Source organism: Lucilia sericata, unplaced genomic scaffold (assembly GCF_015586225.1).
Source record: "Lucilia sericata isolate MDLA Ls3-8-SP2 unplaced genomic scaffold, ASM1558622v1 Contig001730F_arrow, whole genome shotgun sequence".
NCBI lineage: Eukaryota > Metazoa > Arthropoda > Insecta > Diptera > Calliphoridae > Lucilia > Lucilia sericata.
Genome location: NW_023995635.1, coordinates 24,860 through 51,248, shown reverse-complemented (window position 1 = coordinate 51,248; position 26,389 = coordinate 24,860). Strand labels below are relative to the sequence as shown.

At 30.2% G+C, this 26,389-nt stretch overlaps 3 protein-coding genes across 5 annotated transcripts; all 3 read right to left on the bottom strand.

The window, feature by feature from the left end:
* Nucleotides 1-3,199: 3,199 nt before the first annotated feature.
* Nucleotides 3,200-5,991, bottom strand: LOC119612544 (mitochondrial import inner membrane translocase subunit Tim22). Its single transcript, XM_037968357.1, has 4 exons — nucleotides 5,741-5,991; nucleotides 5,556-5,680; nucleotides 3,641-3,834; nucleotides 3,200-3,569 (listed from the first exon to the last, which is right to left on the bottom strand). The coding sequence occupies exons 1-4, from the start codon at nucleotides 5,845-5,847 to the stop codon at nucleotides 3,414-3,416; spliced, it is 582 nt and encodes a 193-aa protein (XP_037824285.1). The 5' UTR covers nucleotides 5,848-5,991; the 3' UTR covers nucleotides 3,200-3,413.
* Nucleotides 5,992-6,345: 354 nt separating this feature from the next.
* Nucleotides 6,346-12,782, bottom strand: LOC119612543 (Golgi SNAP receptor complex member 1). Its single transcript, XM_037968356.1, has 5 exons — nucleotides 12,624-12,782; nucleotides 12,375-12,559; nucleotides 12,031-12,278; nucleotides 6,568-6,702; nucleotides 6,346-6,505 (listed from the first exon to the last, which is right to left on the bottom strand). Exons 1-5 carry the CDS (start codon nucleotides 12,643-12,645, stop codon nucleotides 6,403-6,405), a joined length of 693 nt encoding a protein of 230 aa, XP_037824284.1. The 5' UTR covers nucleotides 12,646-12,782; the 3' UTR covers nucleotides 6,346-6,402.
* A 7,696-nt stretch (nucleotides 12,783-20,478) lies between these two features.
* Nucleotides 20,479-24,794, bottom strand: LOC119612548. 3 transcript variants are annotated; one of them, XM_037968361.1, is made up of 5 exons: nucleotides 24,472-24,794; nucleotides 22,313-22,457; nucleotides 21,918-22,234; nucleotides 21,723-21,848; nucleotides 20,479-21,660 (listed from the first exon to the last, which is right to left on the bottom strand). In XM_037968361.1, exons 2-5 carry the CDS (start codon nucleotides 22,316-22,318, stop codon nucleotides 21,177-21,179), a joined length of 933 nt encoding a protein of 310 aa, XP_037824289.1. In that variant the 5' UTR covers nucleotides 22,319-22,457; nucleotides 24,472-24,794; the 3' UTR covers nucleotides 20,479-21,176. The 3 variants fall into 3 exon arrangements, with proteins under 3 accessions (XP_037824289.1, XP_037824291.1, XP_037824292.1); XM_037968363.1 differs by having other exon boundaries at nucleotides 24,741-24,759; XM_037968364.1 differs by lacking the exon at nucleotides 24,472-24,794 and adding an exon at nucleotides 24,029-24,047.
* Between the last annotated feature and the right edge of the window lie 1,595 nt (nucleotides 24,795-26,389).

Sequence of the window (26,389 nt, the reverse complement as noted above, 5' to 3'; positions counted from 1 at the left end):
AAAAAACATGAAACTATAACAATCAAAGTAGGAGCTGTAGATATCAAATCAGTTGCCTCGGTGTTATTATTGACGAAAGACTTAACTTCAAAAATCACATGGAGTATGCATGCAAAAAGGCTGCAGGAGTAAATAATGCCCTAAGTCGCTTGATGCCAAACGTTGGAGGCCCGACACAATCTCGAAGGAAACTGTTATCCCGAGTAACGACATCTGTCTTACTATATGGAGCACCTATCTGGGCGAAATCAATTAGGAGCACATCCCGCAAAAATATACTGTCCCTATTTCGGCAGAGTTGCCTTAGAGTATGCAGTGGATATAACTAGAGAAACTGGCAGTTAGTATCAACCTTCATAAATGAAATAAATGTTATGTCACAAACGGAGGAAAAGCTGCGAAAAGCGCATAGAGCAAGCACAGTGCAACAGGAGACAGCTTAAATGCTGACCAGCCCCGCGACGTAGTACCTAAAGGCAGTTCCGCGAGGATTGCGGTTGACGATGGGAAGGCGGTTTAGTGAGTAGGTGACGCAAAACATAGTTGAATCTCACATAATGGATAATTAACAGTTATTCATATCTATGAAGATTCCGCACCCCATATCAAAAAAAAAAAGACTACACTATAGACTAGACTAGACTATAGACTAGACTAGACTATAGACTAGACTATAGACTAGACTATAGACTAGACTATAGACTAGACTATAGACTAGACTATAGACTAGACTATAGACTAGACTATAGACTAGACTATAGACTAGACTATAGACTAGACTATAGACTAGACTATAGACTAGACTATAGACTAGACTATAGACTAGACTATAGACTAGACACTAGACTAGACTATAAACGATACTATAGACTAGACTATAGACTAGACTATAGACTAGACTATAGACTAGACTATAGACTAGACTATAGACTAGACTATAGACTAGACTATAGACTAGACTATAGACTAGACTATAGACTAGACTATAGACTAGACTAGTCTATATTCTAGTGACTAGACTAGTATTTAGTCTAGTCTAAAGTCTAGTCTATACACAGCATCAAAATTTCCTTCCTATTTACTATTAAAAAGAATCATCGTATTCATTTACTAGTCTGTAACACTCTTTTTCTAGGATGAAATTGCATCAATCTTTTCAACTCGAAGCAGTTTGTTTTTATCCCATTTTTATATGAATTATTGAATGTACGTTTAAAACGTGATTGTGTCAAGTTTTGTTTTGCTATTTTTCGTTATTTTTTTGTTTTTAATTTTATTATTTTATATGTTTTTACTTATACCACAATTGAACTTTGCCGTTTAATGACTGTCTACCACAAGTAGTTAAAACGTGTACAGACTTTAGGCTATAAAGCGAAATATTTTGACTGTATGTAGTAGATGGTAGTAGATTTTATACGTAATAAATTCATAGTTTTAAAAAGTTTTTTTAAAAACTAAATTTACACGGTTTCAAAAAAAGAAATATCGTATGAATATAATTTAAATAAGAGTAAAACATTTTAAAATTTATTAATACTTAATAAAGCAATTTCATACCAAATTTAGCATACGGATTAGATCTTGATACCAAATTTAGCATACGGATTAGATCTTATATGTAGTGACTTTTCCGGCAATTTTTTTAATAAGATTATTTTCATTTTGAAACAAAATAGGAATTTAGAATGTGTTGCAACATTAGCTGTCGTCCGACATAAGAATCTTCCAGTAATTACGTCTTGTTAATTTTGATCCCTACTTTTTATGAACATTTTTGTAGATCCATTATGCACTCACTCATGTGTCATGTAGTATGAATAATTTTATGTACATTTAAAATGTATTTATTATTTCTTGTTGTAACTTTACTTAGCATTATTTTCACATTGTTGACTGACACCCTACACTTGCAGTTTTCTTTTAAGATTGAAAAAAAAAAATCTTAAAAGTTTAGTTTTTTCGTAGATTGAAAGATAATTTTTTTTTTCATTTATTCATAGAATATTTTCAATATTAAAATTTTATAAAATTAAAAAAAATATGAACTTTAGTGGGCAGGGTATATTGGGCTTGTGCTGATGTCTGTAACGCATAGAAATATGGACTCTACACCCACCTTAAAGTATACCAATCAGCTTAGCTATGTCCGTCCATGTAAACCTCGTAATCAAACTACAGGTCGCAATATTCAAAATAATTTGATGAAATTTGGTACAAACGTTTCTTTTGACCCAAGAAAGAAGCCTATAGAAATGGTCAAAATCGGTTCATTATTTCACTTAGCGCCTATACAACCAACCGTACCCCCAAATAAAGCTTTTATACATAAGTCAAAATAATATTGCTGATTTTCATAATAGGACCTCATTTGAGCCCCCATACAAAGTCCTCTTCAGAAAATGACTTGAAGATCAATAATTCACTTATAAACATTAGTATTACGATGAAATTCTTCATAAATAACTTTAACTTTATGAAAATTTTTGATATTTAAGTATATCATATAGGACAACTCGTAGTCGTTGCTTACCTTTAATAAATTATGATTATTGTTTTATTACAACTACACGCTTTCAACATAAATATGAGAGTGTGTTTTTTTCGTTGTTGTGATGAATTGTAAATTTACTACAATTACGTTGAGCTGATCAAACGTTTGCCGCACTACCGTGATAGCAGTGACTCTAAAGAAGTCACTACTACTGTAAAGTTGATTATTTTAAACCATTTTTTGTCTATTAATGCTATTGGTAATTGAAGTAGAAGTACTTCTTGTTTATTTTATTTATATTCTTTTACTATGACTAGATAGTTTGATATAAGTGAGACTGACAGGAAGTACCGTAAAGATGGTTGTTTTATTTTAACAAAACGGACACTTGAACAGTTTTTTATGACTTTTATAAACCTTTTGTTTGGAATTTTTAATAAGTGAAGTGATTTGTTGTCTTTAAATTTAGTTCTTTTTCATGCCCTTATAACTTTAAAGAATTGTTTAATGCAATAGAAAATAGAACGAATTAAGACGTGATTAAAATTTAGTTATTTTTATACATATTCAAGTTTAAAATAATAGAATTAAACCTAAACGTGATAGAAGAGTATAAAACCATACTGTTCTTTAAATAAATTCATGTAAATAAAAAAATCAAATTTAGTATGTGACCAAACTTGTCCTCTTTGTTTATTTTTGTAAGAATAAAATGATATTCCTTATTTATGTATGTAATCAGTTAAAATTTTTATTCTACTCAAAAATTAACACATTACAAGTTTTATATGTTAATTTAAACCTATTTCTGTATTTTTCTTTTTTCGCTGATTTGTTTTTATTATTATTTAAAAAGCTTTAACAACATTTCATTAAGTTACTCTAGAAAATATGAATTAATTCACAACTAAAACTATTTTTATCTGCTGTGCATATAATAATCAATAACTGTAGAGAAAGCTGCAAAACCAGCGGCGCCAATAATACCGGCTTTAACACCAGCTCTTAAACCAATTAAACCACCAGTTACAGCACCAGCATATGTGCCATTACGCCAATCGGTAACACCACGTTCCTATGATGACAAATTTAATATAACGTTATTAATAACTTAAAAAAAATAAGGTAATAACTTGAAATACTTACACTTTCAATGGCACATTCGACGGCTGAGAAAACACAACCGATTAAAGCAAAATTTTTCGCATAACCATGAGTTGTCGAACGCATTTCTCTGAAAATTTCTCTTGCTGTTTGTTTCTTTTCATTGGCAAAAGGATCTGACATATTGGGATTTACCGAGGCACTAAATAAACCAATAGCAGCACCAAGACCATAACCTAGAAGTAGATTATGTTGTTTTTGTTTTCAATAGATTTATATGAAAGAAAATGTTGTTTTAATATTGTAAAACAGGCAGTAAAAGTATTCGCCAGGATTTTCGATGTTGATTTTTATGGAAAATTTTTCTGAAAAAGGGGTTATATGGTCCTATCCGTATGAATTTTGTTAAGGCGATAACTTTCAAGCTATTTTCTGAAGGGGGCTGTATCATTTAAACTTATATACAACTAAGATTTGCCGAATTTTGTAGAGATTTTACAACATTTAACATAATATAAGCCGATATATACCGATTGGTATACTTTAGGTAGGTGTAGGACTAATATTTCTAAGGTATAAAAATAGGTTTTAGTAGCAGGTTCGTATATATTCTCTCTCAACAGTTAAGAGTGGCGTTATTAATGATAAAATATTAAGACCATTTTTATAAAATTTTAAATAACTTTTCTATATTAAACGTCCCACAAAACTGATCCAATTTTTAAGCATTTAAAACGTATTGCTGATAAAATACCTACCAGTTTCAGAACATTCTTAAACTTCCCTCGAACTAATTTCGAGAGTGACAAGTTCGATCAAAAATAACTGATTAAGTAACTAGTTTCAGAACCTTTTCCATGGAAAGATTTTCGTCATAGAGCCAGTTCCGAAGGTGACAATTTCGTGGTAAAATCGTTGATCTCAACGCCCAAATAGAACGAGTACAACATGTAATCATACGTTCTTGATCTAGTTTTAGAACTAATAAATTTTTTTGGAAAGTTTACTTTTACTTTTTATACCCACCATCAAAAAAGATGGGGGGTATATTGTTTTTGTCATTCCTTTTGTAACACATTGAAATATCCATCTAAGACCCATAAAAGTATATATATTCTGGGTCCTTATTAGATTCTAAGACGATCTAGTCATGTCCGTCCGTCTGTCTGTCTGTCTGTCTGTCCGTCTGTGTGACCGTCTGTCTGTTGAAAACACGATAGAGTCCAAACGGAAGTAGCTAGCGAGCTAAAATTTTGCATAGATACTTTTAGTTAATGCAGTTTGTTTGGTATTGGGCAATATCGGTCCACGATTTCGCCTAGCCCCCATATAAGGCCCCATTCAGAAAATTACTTTATTGCTCATAACTGGTTAAAAGAATCATCAATATCGGTGAAATTCGGCACCAACAAGTTTTATATGAACATAAATCTCTTTGTAAAATTTTAGAAGAATAGGCCCATAATTGACCCTACCCCCCATATAAAGTCCCCTTCACAAAATGACTTTAACGCTCGTAACTGTCTAAAAGAAACATCTATAGCGATGAAATTCGACAGGAACATATTTTAGGAAAGTAAATCTCTTCGTAAAATTTTATAAGGATCGGTCCATAATTGACCCTACCCTCCATATAAGGTCCCCTTCAGAAAATGACTTTAGTGCTCATATCTAACCTTAAGAAGCATATATAGCAATGAAATTCGACATAAAAATTTTTATAGGAACTAAAATCATTTTCATACATTTTATGAGGATGGGTCCATAATTGACCCTACCCCCATATAAGGTCCCCTTCAGAAAATGAGTTTATTTATAAGGAAGCATTCCTTTTCGGCAATGTTTTGATGGTGGGTATACAAGATTCGGCACAGCCGAATATAACACTCTTACTTGTTTAGATTATTTTCAACAAACGGCAACAACTTAATCACATAACCCAATATCAAACACTTACCCATTACACAGGCTGTAAACGATTTGAAGCCACAACTTTCCACCGCCTTTTCAATCATTTTCTCTTCGTCGGTTTTAATCTGTACTGGGCCATTGCCTTTTGGTATCACTATGTTTTCACGATATCTATAGGAAATTAAAAAATTAAATCAAATTCATCAAAAATACAAGTAAATAAAAATATACCTGTGTAAATTGCCCACAAAATGTTGTGCCATATAATCCATGGTGGGATTCTCAAAAAACACTGATTTCTTATTGCCATCATTAGGTGGTGGTGATGACAGTGCCATTTTGGAGGAATTTTATAGTATTTTTATTAATTTTAATTAAGTATTTTTAAAAAGTTATTTTAACAATATTAAATAAGTTTTTTTTCGTCTATTCCTCCATATGGCCGCACAGCTGTTTTAATAAAGTTGCCAGATTTGTCTGGCAACTTTTTAAAGAATTTAGGGTTCCTATAAATTAACTTTAAATATTCGATGATTCGTCTTAAAAAGTCGCAGTTGACTTTTCATAACTCAAAGCCGCAAAGTTGAATTTTATTAAATCGCAAACCGTTCAAGGTTCATGTTTTAAAATTTTGAATATAAAAACAAATAATTTGTTTAACAATAATTTGGATTAATTTTCCTTTATTTATATAAACTTTGTTTTATCACAAAATTACATTGATATTCATATAACTTAAATTTTTTTTAATACAGTTATTGATTTTTTATTTTAATATTTTATAAATTAATCGTTTTGTCGTTTACTAAAAATAATAAAACATAAACTTGTTAATATTTTGGTTTTTAAAGATTTTCGTTTTCTTTTTAACATAAAGTAAAACCGTTCAGACGTTAATTAAAGGCGTATAGTAATAACAGTATAACACAAAATCCAATAACTGCTCCCAGTATTAAAGCATCACGTTTCTTTCTAATATTAATTCGTTGAATTAAACTGTCAATAAACATATTTTTCAGTTACTCTTTATTTATTTAAAAAAATATATTAAAACTTACCTGGAAATTAAAGGAAACCTATTTGACATATCATTTAAACGAGTCTGTATGCGTTTGAAAGCCTGACGTTGCGAGAGTAAATGCTCTCTTGTCTCGATTGCAATATTTATTTGATCATTTATCATGCTATTGGAGCTGAAATAAAAATAAATACATTTATATATAATAAGTTTTCTATAAAACTTGCTTAATATTTCAATACCAAAATGTTGATAAAAAAAGTGTACAAATATTTATTAAAAAACATTTTTTCAAAATTTACAATACTGATAATTGCTATAAAAATTTGCAACATTTCTTTGAATGAGTCTTGCACTATCATTTGATGTGTAAAGTCATAATTTTCTTGTTACTTTTGATCTGCAATCAAAAAGTGTACGGTATTTTCCTTTTTTTTCAACCAAATATTTTTGTTTATTGTTTCAAAATAAAAAATAAAAAACAAAATTAAGCGAAGAAACGTAGAAGATGTTGTTGTTGCCTCTCGAGGCCACAGTATGAGTAAGAGACAAGCAACTGCTAGTAGTTCTCTTAGAACTACAAATACAAATTTTTTTACACCACTTCAAACTCTTGATGATGATGATAACGATGAAGTTGTTTTCGAACCAGCTGTTAAGGTGAACATACCACCAATAACAATTTTAAAATGCCAGATTGATCAAATTCATGAAATGTGCAGAATATTGGTCATAAAAGAATATTCAATTCGAAAAATATCAATTGGTTTGAAGTTATTTTGTTCAAATAAAGAAGATTTTGATAAGGTTTGCCTTGCTCTTACCGAAAAATTTCAACTAGAATATTTTACATATGCTCAAAAGAACGAAAAACCATATAAAGCTGTTCTTCTTGGATTGGAGAAAACTGACCCTACAGTTATTAAGGCACAACTAATAAAATTAGGTCTTAAATGCATCAATGTTAAAATGGTGACTAGGTCCGCTGAAGGTAGTAGAGAATATATTATTTTCATCGTCTATTTTGAAAGGAAATCAATTACCCTTAAAGAACTAAGGCAAAATTACTCTGCTATTAATTATATTAAAGTAAGATGGGAATATCAAAAACCAAATAAGTCAAAGTTAACACAATGTTACAATTGTCAGATGTACGGTCACGGATCCAGTAGATGTAAGGTAAAATCATTCTGTGCAAAGTGCGCTGGAAACCATAAAACTGAAGTATGCTCCTCTACAACTATAAAATGTGCGAACTGCAACGGTGATCATAAGGCTATGTCGCCAGAATGCCCAAGTAGAGAACAATATAAACAAATTCGACAACGATCTCAACCAAAAAGTCATAGAAAAAGAATTCAAACATTTAATAATGGTACAAACTACAACAATAATTTCCCAAATACTCTTAACCAAAGTATGGGTAATCATTCAAATGCACCTAGAATGAACTATAGTCAACAGTTCACTCAATCCGTCAACAACAATGTTAATAACAATAATAATTTGTTTTCATTTGATGAATTAAAAGATCTTACATTTGAATTAATTTCAAGTCTAAAAAGCTGTAAGTCTCGTGAGGAGCAATTTCAGGTTGTTACCAACCTTGCCTTTAAGTTTTTATATAAATGAACAATAACATCAAGTTAATATCATGGAATGCCCGTAGTATTCGTACAAAAAAAGAAGAACTTTTTAATTTCTTAGTGAAACATAACGTTGATATTTGCCTAATTTGTGAAACTTGGCTAAATAATAAATTATCTATTAGACATAACAGTTATTACTGTTATAGATTCGATCGCCAAACCAGTACAGGAGGAGGAGTTGCCATATTAATTAAGAAAAATATTCTTCATCAACTTTTACCACCAAAAACTACTGAAGTTGTCGAAAACATTGGTGTTAGAGTAAGTTGTGGAAATGACTATGTTGATATTTATTCTTGTTATTTTCCAGGAGGCACCACTGGTTCAGACATCTCCAAACAAGTTAAATTTAAATCTGACCTTCGCAAGTTAACAGATACTAACAATAAATACATATTAGGTGGTGACCTAAACTGCAGACATGGTTATTGGGGATGCTTAAGAAATAATTCAACTAAACCAAACACAAATATTATTTCCTCATGAATATTCTTATATTCCGGCAGATCCACATAAACAACCATCGACATTAGATTTATTTTTAACTAATATATCATCAAACATGTCAGCTGTCAAAGTTATTAATGACCTAGGATCAGACCATTTACCTATTATGTGTAATGTTAATCTTATTTACAAGTCGGTAGATAACATGGTCTACGCTTTCAACAAGGCAAATTGGACACTTTTTACCAAATTTGTAAATAAAAACCTGCCTACATTAAGTGAACATAATGCAATTTCCAATAAAAATCAAATAGATGACATGATAAATACTTTTAATAATGTTGTAAAAGCAGCAATAGAAACATCTGTTCCCAAAAGGCATACAGCACCAATTATCAAACCACTGCCTAATAACATAATAATCATGATGCAAATGAGAAATGTTTACCGAAGAAATTGGAAAAGATTTAGAGATTTAAACGATTATTATGCAATGTCACGCTTGAACAAAAATATAAAAAATGAAATAATTAAATTCAGAAATCAATCCTGGAATATAACCTTGTCCAATATTGACAAATCATCTCAGGCTTTTTGGAAAATATCCAAAATTTTAAGAAAGAAATCTAGTAATATTCCGATTTTGAAAAACAATAGCAATATTTACTATACCCAGCGGGAGAAAGTAGAAGTTTTGGCTCATACATTCAAACTGAATCACTCTTCTTCAGCTCATTTAAGTGATAGCGTAACTATTTCTGAAGTTAACAATGTTGCTGCTCAAATACATAATATGAATTATGCCCCACCTGAATCATATTTTATATCCCAGGAAAAGGTGGTTAATATTATTAAAAAACTTAAAAACAATAAGTCGCCCGGTTCAGATGGCATAAATAATAAATGCTTAAAACATCTACCTAATAAAGGTATTAAATATCTTACAAAAATATTTAATGCATGTCTTAGTTTATGTTATTTCCCTTCTACGTGGAAAATTTCTAAAACTATACCAATACTCAAACCAAACAAGTCAGCGGATTCACCTTCATCGTATAGACCTATAAGCTTACTTTCTTCTCTAAGCAAAATACTAGAGAAAATCCTGAAGGAAAAGATTGTTGTTTTCATTGATGATAATAACATTCTACCTCCACAACAATTTGGATTCAGAACAGAACACAACACTTCTCAGCCCTTATTGAAAATTAGAAATTTGGTGAAAAATAATTTTAATGTTGGTAAATCAACGGGTATGGTATTACTCGATATAAAAGCTGCATTCGACTCAGTATGGCACAATGGGTTAATATACAAATTAAAAAGACTAAATTTTCCTATCGAAATTGTTAAAATAATACAAAACTTTTTAGAAAATAGATATTTTAATGTATATCTGGGTAAAACTTCGTCAACGCAAGTTAATATTTCAGCTGGTTGCCCTCAGGGTTCCTGTTTGTCACCAATACTATATAATATATACACAGCAGATGTTCCAGTATTTTCCAATTGCGTCATGTCAATATTCGCCGATGATACATCAATTCTCTGCTCAGACACATATGCAGTTAACATCATCTCCAACCTACAAATCGCTCTTAGTGAGTTAAAGGCATATTTCGATAAATGGAAAATTATGATTAATCCAGAAAAAACTCAAACAATATATTTTACCAGGAAGCGTAATGCTAAATTTATTCCCCAGAGCCCATTACGTTTTATGAATATTGACATACCATGGGAAAACAATGTCAAATATCTAGGTGTTATACTTGATACTAAAGTTAACTTTTACTGTCACATACCTTACATTATTAATAAGATCAACAAATTAATTAGGGTACTGTACCCTCTAATTAACAGAAACTCGCAACTGAATATCGAGAACAAGAAACTTATTGTTAAATCTATTTTTCATCCCGTTATGTTCTACTGCGCTCCAGTTTGGTCGTCTTCCGCAAAATGTCACATAAAAAAGCTTCAAATAGCACAAAATAAATTACTTAAAATGGTTTTTAAACTTCCTTGGCATTACTCTACTCGACGTCTACATAGTCTTGCAGGCATCGAGCTCGTCCATGATAGAATAGCCAAATTGACCACCAACTTCAACAGAAGATGTTTAGCATCACAATATCCCCACATTAATGACATGATATCATCGTAATTTTACCGTAGCATAGAATTTTTTATCTTAATAGCTTCATATAGGTTTTTGCAAATTTTTCCTTCATATATAATAATAAAACTGTAAATATTGTACATAATATAATTTAAAAACTCATTACTAAGTAGTGCTAAGTGCTGTCAAGCCAATTGGCTTAGCGGGTTTAATTTTAAGCACATATTGTAATACAAATATTTGAGATAAATAAAATGAAAATAAAAAATAAAAAAGGGACATAGCCCCTAAACTCTTTATACTCTAAGGCCGGGTTTTTCAGATAAAGATAATCTACATTCTTTTGGTTAAACCTAGTTTAATATATGTTTTGTGTTTTTCGGTAAATAGTAACGTTACTTATTATCTTAGTTTAACTGAGTGTTATTGGCCAATTAAACTTAAGTTATAAGCGAGAAGACACAATTAACGAAAACAATAAAACAATGATTTCGGAAGAACAAAAATTTAATATTTTAAGTAAATTGCAATTTTCTGATTTGTTTTGTTTTATTTATTATTGTTTTAAATGTTTATTTAACATTTTTCCAAAATTTTTCATTTTACAAATGTATTATTTGCAAAAAACAGCTGTTCATTGTTTATGTTTTTGAGTGAAAAGTTGGCAATACTAACAAAGTTAACTGAACTTAAATCCATAACTGAAAAACACAATCATCGGTTAAAGTCCGCCTAAATTTGTTCCGAGTTTAATCTAACAGCAAGTTAAGCCTAGTTTAACTGAGTAGTAAGAAACCCGCCCTAAGTCAAATGTAATACAATTGATTTTATTCGAAATAAATAAATAAATAAATAAATAAATTTCTTTGAATAATTTCTGTAAGTACTATAATTCTGAATTATTTTTATTTCATCTAAAAATATGTTCAATAACAACAATTATCTAAAATATATTAGATATCGTTAATACCTTTTTTGTTTTTATATATAAAAAGTGTTATAAGTACGAGACTCCTCTATTTTAAAAATTATAATTAGCTCAAGAGATTATTTTTGGAAAGCCCTAAAATACTAATAAAGGCAGGTTTCCGCGTACACCTTAATCGGCACCGAAAACAAAATCTCATACATACATTTGTGCCGAAAAAATTTACTTTTTTCCGTACAAATCCTATTTTCGGCGCCGATTACGGTGTATGCGGAAATGAGCCTTAAGTCGAATAAAAATCTTTTCAATAAATTTTAATTGATCCTCAAAATCTTTCTCTGAAGTACGAACACTTACCTATTTATATGACCACTTTCCTTCAAATACATATCACGTCTGCTTAAACCCGATATTGATGGACTGTTTGTAGATAAACCGGAACCTCTCAACAGTTCTTCGCGTTCTAAACGCGTCGTATGATTGGCAGAGATTTTATTAAATTCCTGGCGATAGCCCTGTAATATTTCACGATGACGTTGCAATGTATGCATTGCAGCAGCACCCGTAGTGGGCAGTTCAGCCATTGTTTCATTAATTGACGAAAGCTAAAACAAACAAAAAAAATAAACGTACACACTCAAACACACAACCAACAACATATTCATCGTAGAAATTTGTTTTGGAAAAATAATGTCACCAACCTTATCTAACATTTGGGCAATTTCCTCAGACAACGAGTCAAAGACATGTTCGCCCAGCAGTGGTGATGTGTCAGCATTTGAACTGTGACCCATAGACGAGGAACTACTGCCAGCCCCAATTTTACTAAAAGCCACCAATTTCAGATCAATTTCATTTTCCAATAGACGCGCCTGTTTACGCAGCGCTACGAATTGTAAATAAGTTTAAGTAAAACATTTTAATCTGTTATATTTTTCTTTTTTAATTACCATCATAATTGGACACTACCATGGTGTTTGTAATAGTTATTATTCACTTTTATTTTGATAATTGCAAAATATGAAAACAATTGTGTTGTTCTGCTGCAGACGACGATCAGAGCCCTGCGCCGACAAATATTAACGGTGGCGGCGACTGACACTAAATATGTCGGCGGCGGCTTCAAATCGACTGTAAGCCGGCTAAGTTTTCAACTACGTTTAGTTTTTAATTTTTCAACGATTTTAAATAAAAACGGAATCCGAGAGATCAGAAAGTAGGATTTTGGAAGCAAATATATTGTTTATAACAACAAAACAGAGCAAACTCAAAAGTTGCATGAGAAATTATGCAGGGATGAATAAAAAATTCTTAAAAATTAAAAACAAATCCTTTCTCCAAGTTTTACTAGGATCTGCCGATATTTAACCCTATCTTCCATATAAAACATCTTGCAGAAAATCAGTTTCTAAAAAATTTTGCATTAAGAAAATGATCAATGACGTAAAAACAAAGATATTTTATTTGTTTATTTACTAGCTATACCCAGTGTGCTGTGCTACCCTAAAAGCAATATAAACAAGAAACCTACTTAACAATTTTGATGATTCTAACTACAATGGTTTTCCAGATATACAATTTGTTACATATGGGAGATTCCACGCAAATTATTGCAATTTCGCCAATTATTCCGAACGTTAATTAAGATTTTAATTTAATCTATGAAAAATTTGAATAATCTAATAGTTTCCAGATATACAAAATTTTGTATTTAATTCATATGGGAGGTGCGAACGTTAATTAAGATTTTAATTTAATCTATGAAAAATTTGAATAATCTAATAGTTTCCAGATATACAAAATTTTGTATTTAATTCATATGGGAAGTGCCAAGCCCCCCATTGAAATTCCGCCCGTTATTCTCTAAATGTTCTTCAGTAAAATTTGAAGATTCTAGCTCTAATAGTTTCTCAGATATACGAATTTTTCTATTTAATTCATATGGGAGCTCCAAGCCCCCCAGATGAAAGTCCGCCCTTTTTTCTCCAAAATGTTCAGATGAATATTAAAGTTGTTCGTGCAAAATTTGAAGAATTTAGTTATATTAGTTTCCCAGATAAACGAATTTTTGTATTTAATTCATATGGGAGGTTCCGCTCCCCTCATTGGTAGTCCCCCAGTTTATTACCCAAAATGTTTACATGGATGTTAAAGTTCTTCCAGAACAACATCATTTAAAGGGATCACAAAGAGATTGAAAAATATTCCAAAAGTTTCACTTTGAAAACATTATTAGAATGTATGAAAACTCGCAACTCTAAAGGAAGACTATTCCTATTTTAGTGGTATTTTATGATTAAAATAAGTAAGGCAAATCATATGTCGTAAAAAAGCAAATTTCGGAAGTGGTCCGATCATTAGATTAATAAGAACGTCACCGTGATTTTCGGATTAGGGACTTAAATGTGGAATTGGATCAATAATATATATAATTTAAAGTATTTTTTTTTTTTTAATTCTACCATAATTCCATCATAATGATAACTTTTGGAATGATGTATTAGCTATAAACTGATTTTCTGTAAGAGGGTTATATTGGCGGACCGATCCTCATAATTTTATTTTTCATAAATGTGGGTTTCGGTTCCTAAAAATGTTTATTTCGTCGACATCGACATTTAAAAGCCATTTATGTGCGTTTAAGTCATTTTCTGAAGAAGATTTCATTACATATTTTCGTTCCAACAAAAATTGTTTTATTATGGTATTATTAAGTACGTAGAAAACGTTAAAATCAATTATTGAAGGAGGCAGGGTCAACTATGGCCTATAGAGATTTCGATTGATATCGAGCCCTTTTTGCAAAATGGACGTAAGCGAGATAAATTTTCGTTCAATTAGGATACTGCGTGTTTAATTTTATGTTTATATATTCAATATTTTAGAAAATTCAAAAAGTACCAGTTAAAGAACGAAAAATTACCAGAAATACTCCAGTTTACATTTTCATTCACTCAAGTCCCTGATTGCTTAGTTTTATGTTTTTAGGTTCATTATAAAAGAAAATCCAAATAGTACAAGTTGAAGAACGAAAAAGTACCAAAAAGTTCCCTTTTATATGTTATTACTTAATCCGGGCTGTACATTCCTAAATTCATGTTTCTAGGTTCAATATTATAAAAAATTCAAAAAGTACCAGTCGAAGAACGAAAAATAGAAAACTCAAAAAGTACCTTTTGAAGAACGAAAAAGTACCAAAAAGTCCACTTTTATAGATTCTCAAGTGCTTAATTACATGTTTCTAAGTTCTAAGTCAAAAAAGTACCAGTTGCAACATCGTATTGGGAGCCCGTTATTATGTATTCATATGTATAAGTTAATAAACCAAAAACAATGTTTTATAAAAAAGTACCAAAAATAGGTACAATCTTAACCCCTTTAACGTCCGAATATCCAAAAAGTACTAAATTCATATTTTTATTTGTTCGTCAAGTTATGAAGGATTCAAAAATATGTTTTGAATGTTCTCTGGTTTAAAAGATACATGGGGTGCAAAAGAAGTACCAAATTACAATTTCTACCCGTTTATTCCCCAAAGGGGCCGAATTTGAAAAAAGTACCAGACACCTGTCCGCTTATTTTTTAAATGAATGACGATAATAAGCTTTAAACTGTTTTTGTATCTTTTATAGTTTAGGAGATATGAGGTTACCGAATTTACCCGTTTTTACCATTTTTAACCCCCTAATCATTCGAATTTCCAAAAATCCCGTCTTAGTGGATCTATTTGGTGGGAGACCAACCTCCTGTGCAAATTTCAGCTCTTTAGCTAAAACCGTTTAGGCTGTGCGATGATGAATCTGTCAGTCAGTCAGTAACCTTTGAATTTTATATATGTACGTATGTATGTACATATATAGATTTCGTGCATTGAATTATACTGTAAAAACATTGTAATGTTCGACTTGAATTCAAGTTTCGTTTTCACTGGAGAATGCTATTGAATTAAAGTGTATTTCAACACTTGAAATTTGAATGTTTGACTGGAATTAAACTTGTTTTAAACTTTAATTCCAGCAAGAATGCTTATTTGGTATAGTGTGGCAACTATAAGGGACCTAAAGTCGACATAAAGCCCACAATGGTTAGTACCTCTATCCTCTAGGTCCGTGAAGACATTCTCTACAAAGCTATAAATTTGTATAAAAGGCGGCTTAACAATTGTTTCTTGTAAATATTCGGCCACCATAGTGTTTGGAGACAACAAGAGCTTCACTGAAGGGCACACCAGACAGACATCGCGCTCTATTATGGGTGTATGGTAGTGATTCTGCTGAGATCAATGGTATAATAATAAGTATGTATCCCAAGGATACCCCCTGAATACGGCAATCAGCTTCCGTCCATTGCCTCTAGGTGATAATATACCATGTCACCACTAGCCGACCGACCACCACCCGCCTAGGTGACTAGGGAGGTATATATGTGGGCATTCTTTCAGGAGACCATCATGATGCCTCCTCTTTCTTGAAAAGAAAGACGTTCTTTATAGACAAATAAATAAACGAAAACAAATCCCGCCTTAAAAAAATTTCATCATAATTATTAACAATTTAAATAAATTCAACCCAACACTTGCTGTTTCTTTGTACAATGACCCTCGGTATAGTAGTATAGCATACAATCTTATTAACAAAGAATAATAAGAAGTTGGACTATGACATTGTTTTACAACAATAACATTTCCTTCTCTTCACAGACGAGTTCTGTGTAAATTCAACACACTTGTGAGAACTCAATTCTCTCACAATACTTCAAAACTTTTTCGCGAAAATACCGGGATAATAGGACTTGAACGACGTTTTTTCACAAACACATAACTATTTTTTATTTTTTTACACAATTTTATCGCATTTAACAATCCGAAATATTTTTATTTTTCACAAACTAAAAAATTATTTTTTTAATTTTTTTGACAATTAATTTTTGTGTGTTGAAATTAAAATTGACAAAACAAAGTTGTATATTTTGGTATTGAAAATGAAAAAATTATTTAAAATAAACTTATTTTTTTTGCAAAAAAAGAGATTTTAAGTCCGAAAAATATATTTATTAAATGTTTACTGATTAGATGTGGGCAAAATAAATTAAAAAATCTGCGAATGTAGAAATTTAAATGTTATTTATTTTTCCTAAAATTTTTATGTACGATTTTATGCAAGTATGTATGTTTGGAAAGTGTGGTGAAAGTGGTTGGAGCTCCAATACTAATACAAAAATTCTACCAATACATACTTAGAGTTAGGTACCGAATGACAACTCCTTTACGTACCAACTGACAAGCCCCAATTTCTTTATATTCTTTGCTTATTAATTTCAATTTTTAGTAAAACATTATTTTTTTATTTAAAGAATATATCATTTCTGTCATTTTAGATTTTCGCACACACACACAACAGATTTTTTGTGGCAAATAAAAAATGCAGAAAACAGCTTGGCGCGAAAAATTCTAGCAGAATTTCTTTTCGCAGTCGGCAGAATTGACATCAACTGCACTTCCCATTTGAAATACACATGTTCGATACCCTAGCCCTTTACGGTATAACATACCAGCAATGTAAAAATGTGTAGCTCCGTTGACGTCAACGAAGCTGGTTTGAAGTCAAAGCAGCTACTCGAATTAGGCGCGAAAACACGAAAATATCTGAGGCGAAGCATATACATCGAACGTTGAGCAAAGTTCTACACCGGCCATGTTATTATTTACTTGAGCGGAATGTTATAAAATTTTGTTTAATTTTTAATGAAAATTTACGAAATTGTCACAATTATTAGTTGATTTTTTCGCAACTATTTTAATAAATAATCTCGATGAGATATACAAAAGCTGAGATTTGTGAAACTTTAAGTGGTATTATTTTTGTTGCCATATGTTTTGATTCGAACTGCCAACCTTATTTATTTTTTTTTTTCCAAATTTTTATAAACAACGGTTTTTAAGGTAGAATTATTGAAAACATAAATTTATGTCTATAAAATTACATTGACAATGGAATTTTGAAGGAAAGATAAGTTAACTTATTTTAGCATCCTAAATAACCATAATTTGGTTGTGATCAGGAATGAAAAATGTAAATTTGGAAACAATATCAACTTTTTCAGATTTTACAATTAAAATACTATTTTACGATATTTTAATAAATTTTATAGGTATTATAGAATAGCACTAATCTATGGTCTGGAAAGCCTACTCTTTCTGATTCTAATAATTATCAACCATGTTAATCCCTGATTAAAAAGGGTAACTAGAATTATTAATAATTCGGATCTAGCAGTTTTCTGAGGTCTTTACTTAAAACTGATATCAACATATGTACATAAGAACAGACGGGCAAGTCTAAAGGACTCAGAATTTGTATACCCTACACCACTTTAGTAAGGAGGGTATATTGGGTTTGTGCTGATGTTTGTAACATACACAAATATTCGTCCTATACCCACCTTAAAGTATACCAATCGGCTTAGAATCGTTTTCTGAATCGATTTAGCTATGACCTTGCCCAATTTCATAAAGATTGGGCCTGATTTGACCCTAGCTCCCATACCAAGTCACCTTCAGAAAATTACTTGAATGTCCAAAATTAACTTATAAACACAAATATCGCGATGAAATTCAGCACAAATAAATATTATATCTATATAATTAATAGGCAAGACGATTTTTTGTGACCCCTTTTACTCTTACCGTATACATCTGATCTTGGCAAAAAATATATCATTTTAAAGGTATTTGTTCACAGATGTGCACAATATATATATTAATGAGATCGGTTCAGAATTTTAGGAGCTATAAGCGTTTAAAGTTGTTACTAATACATAGAAACAATAGTCACACGTACGTATTCTTGAAATTAAAAACAAACAAACAAACAAAGCATGAAACAAAACAAAAAAGTAAACAACACGGCTTTTTGAAAAAAAGAGAGGAGAGTGCAGAAACGTTTAACTTCTCTGTTGCTGTTTTCTTTTTATATTTTGCATGATATTTGTTTTTGTTGCTTTTAATAAGATTTTTGTAAACAAATAAGTATGTAAACAGGCTCAGGCAATGCGAAAACAGGATTTTATTGTTTTATATTTTTGTGTAAAGTGCTAAATTGTGAATGAGATAATGATCTATTTTGTTATAACATCGTTACGATTGTTACCAAATCGAATATTTTTATAAGAAGTAGGACTTCAGTTTTATATTTAGAGTTTTCGATTGAAGGTTTTTCGTTATTTAAACTTTTCAAAATAATTAAATTGAAGGACTTTCCTGAGGAAACAACGAACTGCGAATATAAAAACATGTGTAAATAATGTTTGGGGACACCTCAAGATATGCCAAAAAATGTACTGATATTGATGTTTGACCTGGAAAAATATTGGTAGGACATCAGTACCGGAATTCAGTAATTGTTTTAATTTTAAGTATTGATATCGTAAAGTAATGACAAATATCGGTTACATTAACGAATTTTCAATTCCCTAACTTTTTAACGACCGTAGAATATTTTAAAAACAAAGATCGGAAAACTATAAGAATGTCAAAAGTTATGTATTGATACATAATTATTAGTTTTGATTTGGAAGATTTAAATGATGGATTAACGAATTTGATTCAGTGTCAGTAAGTAATAAAAAAGCCTGTATAAAATATATGTAAGTAAAGTTTAGTTCGTCATGCCGGTACATGATACACCGCAATAAATGGATAGGTATATCGCTTATATGCAGGTTTAGCACAGCGAGGATTTGATGATATTCTTCTTTTTTGGGTTATTCTAACCAATTAGGAAATAGTAGTGTAAAGTGAAAACTGTAAGTTGAATAGGTGATGGTTATATGCTATATACAAATAGATAAAACTGCTAAATATAAATCATGTCTTTTGGGATGAAGAGTGTTTAACCGTACTTAGCAATTTATCGTTTATTTAATAAATGTAGGTCTGCTGAAGTCTTTGTCGAGTGTTATAAGGGAGAATTTATACAGCATATACTTGATGGAAGGACTACTAATGACATCCAAATAAAATTTATTTATAATTAGATAAGACATTATTTATTTTAAATATTTTTATTGTTTTGACAAATTATTTAGAACATTTCCACTCTGTATTTTGAGCAGCTAACGTATCTTGGTGTGTACAGTAGAGTACTCCAGCATTGTGAACGTAGCGTAAATATGTAGGGGATAATAAGTCGATAGAAGAAATGTTCGTTATTTATTATTTTTAAAATAGTTCAAATACTTTTGTAAAACAAGTTGTATAACTAATTTTGACAATTGAGGTTTTGAACTTCTGATGGGACTTTTACCGCAGATTTGAACTACAAAAAAAGGGTTTTATTTTAGCATATTTATGCATTTTTTCCAGCATAGGTTCTGGTCGAATTTCGACCGCTGGGCGAACTCTAGTAAATATAAATATGTATATTCACAAAACTTTATCGGGCTTGGTCCATATTTGCCCCTAGCCCCCATATAAAGCCTCTTTCAGAAAATTAGTTTTTCATCCATAAATTGCTTAAATGTATCGGAACAATGAATTATTATTAAAAATAAATCACATTTAATATTCCTAATGGTCGATAGCGCCCGACTATACTTTCTTACTTGTATGTATTGTAAAAAGTACAAATGGAATGACAAAAATATATACCATTTTCACATAGGTGAAGTATGTATATATGTATATAAAAATACTCAAAATACTGTGGAAAAAATGTACAATAGTATTGAATTTTCCAAGCCTGGTTACAAGTACTAACAGAATATCCGTTACCTTTAAAACCTCTTGTTCCAGATAACCATTAAAAATTCATTAATAATCAAAAATTTATTAGATAAAAACCCTTAGTCCTTTCATTATTTTGATTAAAAAAAAAAATAATCTATTTGTTGTTTCTTTTTATTGATTTTTAAATGTTTGTTGTTGTTTTTTAAGGAAACATGTTTACATCAATAGAAAAATTAATTATATATGTATATAAATCGCATTTGATTTTGAATTCTTGTTTTAAGTATAATTTCTGTTTGAATTTGATTTCAATTTTAAATTTACTTTAAAACTAAAAATAAGCATATTTATATATGTGTATTAAGTGTAATTCTTACATTAATAAGAAAAATATAACTAAAAATGTAAAATAAACTAATTTAGTTAAAAACTAAGCTTTAAGCCTAATTAATTATTTATTGTATGCATCTTAGTTTTTCTTTAAATAACTTAAAGGGTTGTAGTTAAAAATTATTGTTAAACCGTAGTTAAAATAAAAAACTTAAATGTTGCTTAACATTTAAAAATCTTTAAAATGAGACAAACTTAAACTAAAAACTTATAATGATTTCTATTGAAATGTTTTAATTAAAAATAAAATATAAATTTAAATTAAAAATCAACTTAAGTAACATTTATTGTTTATATGCATGTGATGTTGATGTTGTTGCTGTGATTATAGAATTAATTTTATTTAATTATTATGTACGTGAACCTAGTTTCTAGGTTCACTCTTATATTATTGTCGATTATTGACACCCTCGATGGTGCTGTGCATGGTATGATCCATATTCTTAACAATTATATAGTTTGTTATATGATTGATAGCCTCATCTTGGAGGCGTTCAGGCCAGCGTTTTATGTAGGATTTTATAAAATCGCCAAAAGTATCGACTTTGTCTGGGGTGGTTTTGTGTGAATCAACAATATTTTTGACAATATCCACAAATTTATCGTAATCATCGGGTGATTTTTTGATTTTATTATAGTTTAAGACACCACCGTTGGTGGCATTATTGGAGGAAGCAGCCGTGGCGGCAGCATTTAATTGATCCATTTGATTTGTTTCATTTAGACGTGAGGCGGCAGCAACAGCGGCTGCAGCAGCCGCTGTATTCGCCATAAAATTAACATCAGCACCGCTGCCGGTGGCACCACCAGCACCATTAGCAGCCTGGGCCTGCGTATGATCTATGAAATGCCGGTGCATGCCATATTCCGATCTATAAATAATGGGAATAAACGTGTTATATTCTTAATGGAATTTAAATCTCTCAATACTTACTTGTAAAATCCCTCGGAATTATTACTGTTAAACTCTTGTTGAGACATTTGATTTTTCCAAACGGGTGACTCGGATGAAGACGGTAAACTGCTAGCATTAGATGCTGGGGTCATAATACGTTTATCTCTATTCAACAAAACAACAATAAAAGTAATTAATAACACATTCATTCATCAAGACATATTCAGTACATACTTTGTATAGCCTGTTTGTCCCAAGCTTTTAAAGACATCATCCACCTGATTATAAAATTTCCATGTACTTATTATACCAGTTGCTTCAAAGGTTTTCTGTTCTTGTCTATAGCGTTGTGTTAAATTGTTCACTTTAAAGTGTACTTCTAATGCAGTTACGGGTACTCCAAGACCGGTCAATTGCTTTGCCATAGCCACATAGAGATGGCCATTGCGTTTAATAGTGCGCAATTCATAGGCACAAACTTTCCATAATTTAATTAACTCTAAAACTCCATTATCCTCCCATTGTCTACGCTTTTTATTGAATTTTTCATACTAGTGGAGAGAAATGAAATATAATAAATCTTTTAGTTTTTATAAGTTAAAGAAATAAGGTTAACAATTATAACTTACAGGCATTTCACATGGGTATCACAATGGTCAAGTCAACTCTCTGAAGACACTTCCTTTTAATTTGGAGGCGCTACTCTAAATACATGAATGTTGTATGTATTAGAGCCATACACACGAAATTATAATTTAAAGTCCATTCATGATTCTATAATGGAGAAAATTGTATAATTTAGTTTTTCATTATTTAAAGATTATAAAAAAAATCTTATAGTTCTAGTTGGGCTTCTTCAAAAATTTCTTTTGGAATGAAAACACATTCAGTTTTTAAAGTGGAATTGAAATTCCACCTTAACTACCTTCTTAAAAACTACTTTTTGTTTTACTAAACAGAAGAGGGTCACTTTTAAATAAAAAATAGCTAAATTTTTTATTTTTCGAAATTGTTGCAATAAATGGAATCTGGTGAAGTTAAAATAAAATCATTTAGAAAATAACATAAATTCGGATAGTCTATATTATAGTAAAATATATAACAATAAAAAAATCCGTTTTTTTTTTGCGATAACTTCCGATTTTCAGTGAATATATACTAAAAATTTTAAATATGGTACGGTGGTCTACTCAATGATCATTTTTTGATTTTTAATATCAATAATATGTAACTTTGAACTGGGAAAGCTAATCCAAATTTCGCATTATTACATATAATAATGCTTTATCAGGATCTAAGAATGATAACATTTAATCAAAATGTTTTTCAACTTTAACTGATAAAACAGAAAAAAACTTACGTATGTAGTTAGTCCTTCGGCAAGTAATTTGGTACGAAAATCAAATTTACAGTCAAAAAATTTTTATAAAATATTCTTAAACTAATTCTAATTTTTTACACTTTTTTCCTCTGATTAGTATCTATCTAACATAAGTAATCTCTTAAACTTCAAAAAGATCTCCAATATGTACCTATTAAATAATTATTTCTAAAATCCAAACAATTAAATGATGAAAAAATTGCCGGAAATCAAAACATAACAATTGTACACTTTGCAGTGTAATAAATTTTGAATTGAAGACCAAAACAAAACACAAAAAATTACTGTAATTATCATTACGATTATTAGGTTTTTATACAATAACTATAATTATCATTAAAATCCGAAAAAAACATAATTTTCATAATGATCCGATACCGATAATGATGATGTGTTTTTTTTTTTTTTTGTGCAAAATTAATGAAGAACAGAACACAACAAGTTGATTGGAATTGTGTAATTAGCGGAAGGGAATAGGTATAACGAAAACAATAACAGAGAGTTAAGTGATAAAATAATAAGAATAATTTGCAAAAAATTAATTATTATAAATTAACAATGTATTTTTATGTATACTTATTTTGTAAAATTAAAAATTTAATTTATAAAAAACACACTTTTTCAAAAATTTATAAAAAATCTACAGATTACATTTAGAGCGAGAGGGAGAGAAATAATAATCATGATATGCGCGCTGTTACTGTATGAGTGAGTGTGTACACTTGCTCTCATATAAAAAACAAACATGTCTACATACATACACGAATTGAGAAAAAATGCCAACGCTATGTTAGAGACATAATAATTACTTAAATCGTTTTGCGATAATTATAGATTTTTTCCACAATGATCATTATCAAATATAATTATTATATACATACTTTTTTTTGCTGCTGTGCTCGACTTGCAACAAAAACAATAATAAAAAACCCGGTGCATTATAAACAAATCAAAGAAAACTTACACATTTCACCTAAACTATAAAATTTTTCGATTTTTTCCATTTTCTGGGCCTTAAACTTATGAAAAAAATGTATTTTTGTAGGTATACTTGCTTGGAATACACAACGACAAAAAACAACGTTCACATACACTACACAAAGAGCAGGAAAAGAAGACGATTCAAGTCAACCAATAAGTTTTTTTCTGATTTTATATTTTTTCTGTATTTTATAAGGCGCGTACACTTGCCAGGGATTTTATTCTGTGTATATGTATGTTTTGTTGGGTGCAACAAAATATTATACAAAGAGGTACAAATATACATACGGTATATAATAAATACATATGTAAATATGTATATTTGTCTAAACGTATTTATAAGTTAAAGAAGAAGACACCCTTTTTTCTATATGTATAATAAGAAAAAATTTTCATGCATTTTTTACAATACAATTTGATTATTACTTGTTTAATTTGTGCCCGGCCATCTGATAAGAAAAATCACCTCCACACTTTTCACAGCATATAGGTATAAGTTCATTTACACATTTATCATATTTTGATTTTTTTTTTGTTTGTTTCTGTTGTTCTTGTTTTAATAATAATTATTTAATTTTTTGTTCTTAGATTTTTTAATGAAAATTATATAAATGATGTAATTAACTAAGTGTTAGTTGTTGTTGTATTTTTTACTCTTTGTACAATAATAATTATACACTCGTGAAAAATATTACCGAAAAAACAAACAACTCTGTCGAACATCAAACCAAGACTGAGAAAATTTCCTAGTCTACCAACACGAACTTCGTTAGTATTTTTTATTTCTTCTTTTTCGTTTTGTTCGTCTTTAAAATGAAAATCATTATATTCTTGTATTGAGAGTGGTCTCGTGTTTTCCCTTTTACTCTCATGCTAATGACTGTTCTAGTCAAACCTGTCATGATGATGATGTAGACACAAAATAAATAATAACAACAACACGCAAACTGTAATGTTAACTCAATTATGTTTTACTGTATGTTATGTTTAGAGTGAGACATGTATATAAATGCTTAAAAAAAAACTTCATTAATGGCCTTTCGTTTCTCTTGAATATGTTTTCATCTTCTTGATGTTGTTGCGGTAGCAGAGCTCATCATCATTAAATGTTGATGACTGGGAGATGTGCTACATAGGATTGCCATTCTTAAGGTGTTGCGTTAAAATTGAGGATATTATAGTGTGTGCCGGGAAACTTTTTAAGATTTCTGCGATTTCGTATATACATTAGGGTGTTATAAATCGACTTTCGAATAATCGTACAATCGACTTTTTGTCGAAAAAAGTCGAAGTCGGTTATTTTGTTCCAAAAAGGTCGGTAACTCCTAGGGTTCTATAGTTGAAACGAAAAGTCGACTTTTCGACTTTTTGCATTTAGTTAAAAGTCGACTTTTCGACCTTTCGACTTTTTCCATTTTATGAAAAGTCGATTTTTCGACTTTTCGACCTTTTTCATTTATTTAAAAGTCGACTTTTAGACTTTTCGACTTTTTTTATTTTATAAATGGTCGACTTTTCGACTTTTTCCGACTTTTCGACTTTTTCCGACTTTTTTCGACTTTTCGACTTTTTTCGACTTTTTCCGACTTTTATCAACTTTTCGACTTATTCCGACTTTTCGATTTTTTACGACTTTTTGACTATTTTCGACTTATTTCGACTTTTTTTCGACTTTTTTCGACTATTTTTTACTTTTTTCGAGTTTTTCCGACTATTTTAGAGTTTTTGACCTCTTTTCCACTTTTTTAAAATTTTCGACTATTTTCGACTTTTCGACTTTTTCCTACTTTTTCCGACTTTTCGACTTTTTCCGACTTTTCGACTTTTTTCGACTTTTCGACTTTTTTCGACTTTCGACTTTTATTTACAAAGTCGACTTTTCGACTTTTTTCATAGACGATAGTCGAGTTATCGACTTTTTTGGAACAAAATAGTCGACTTCGACTTTTCGACAAAAAGTCGATTGTTCGATTATTCGAAAGTCGATTTATAGAACCCTAGTAACTCCACTATCGTTTCTGAAAAAAGTGTAAAAGTCGACTTTGTTAGTAAATAGTCGAAGAAGTCGGAAAAAAGTCAAAAATTCGGAAAAACTCGAAGATAGTCGGAATATGTCAAAAACTCGAAAATAGTAGAAAAGAGTCAAACATTTTTAAAAATTCGAAAAAAGTGAAAAAAAAGTAAAAAACTCTAAAATAGTCGGGAAAACTCGAAAATAGTCGAAAAAAGTAAAAAATTGTCGAAAATTCAAAAAAGTCCACTATTTATAAAATAAAAGCCAACTTTTAATTAAATGACAAAAGTCGAAAAATTCATATATAAGGAGTAGTCACTTGACAAAAAA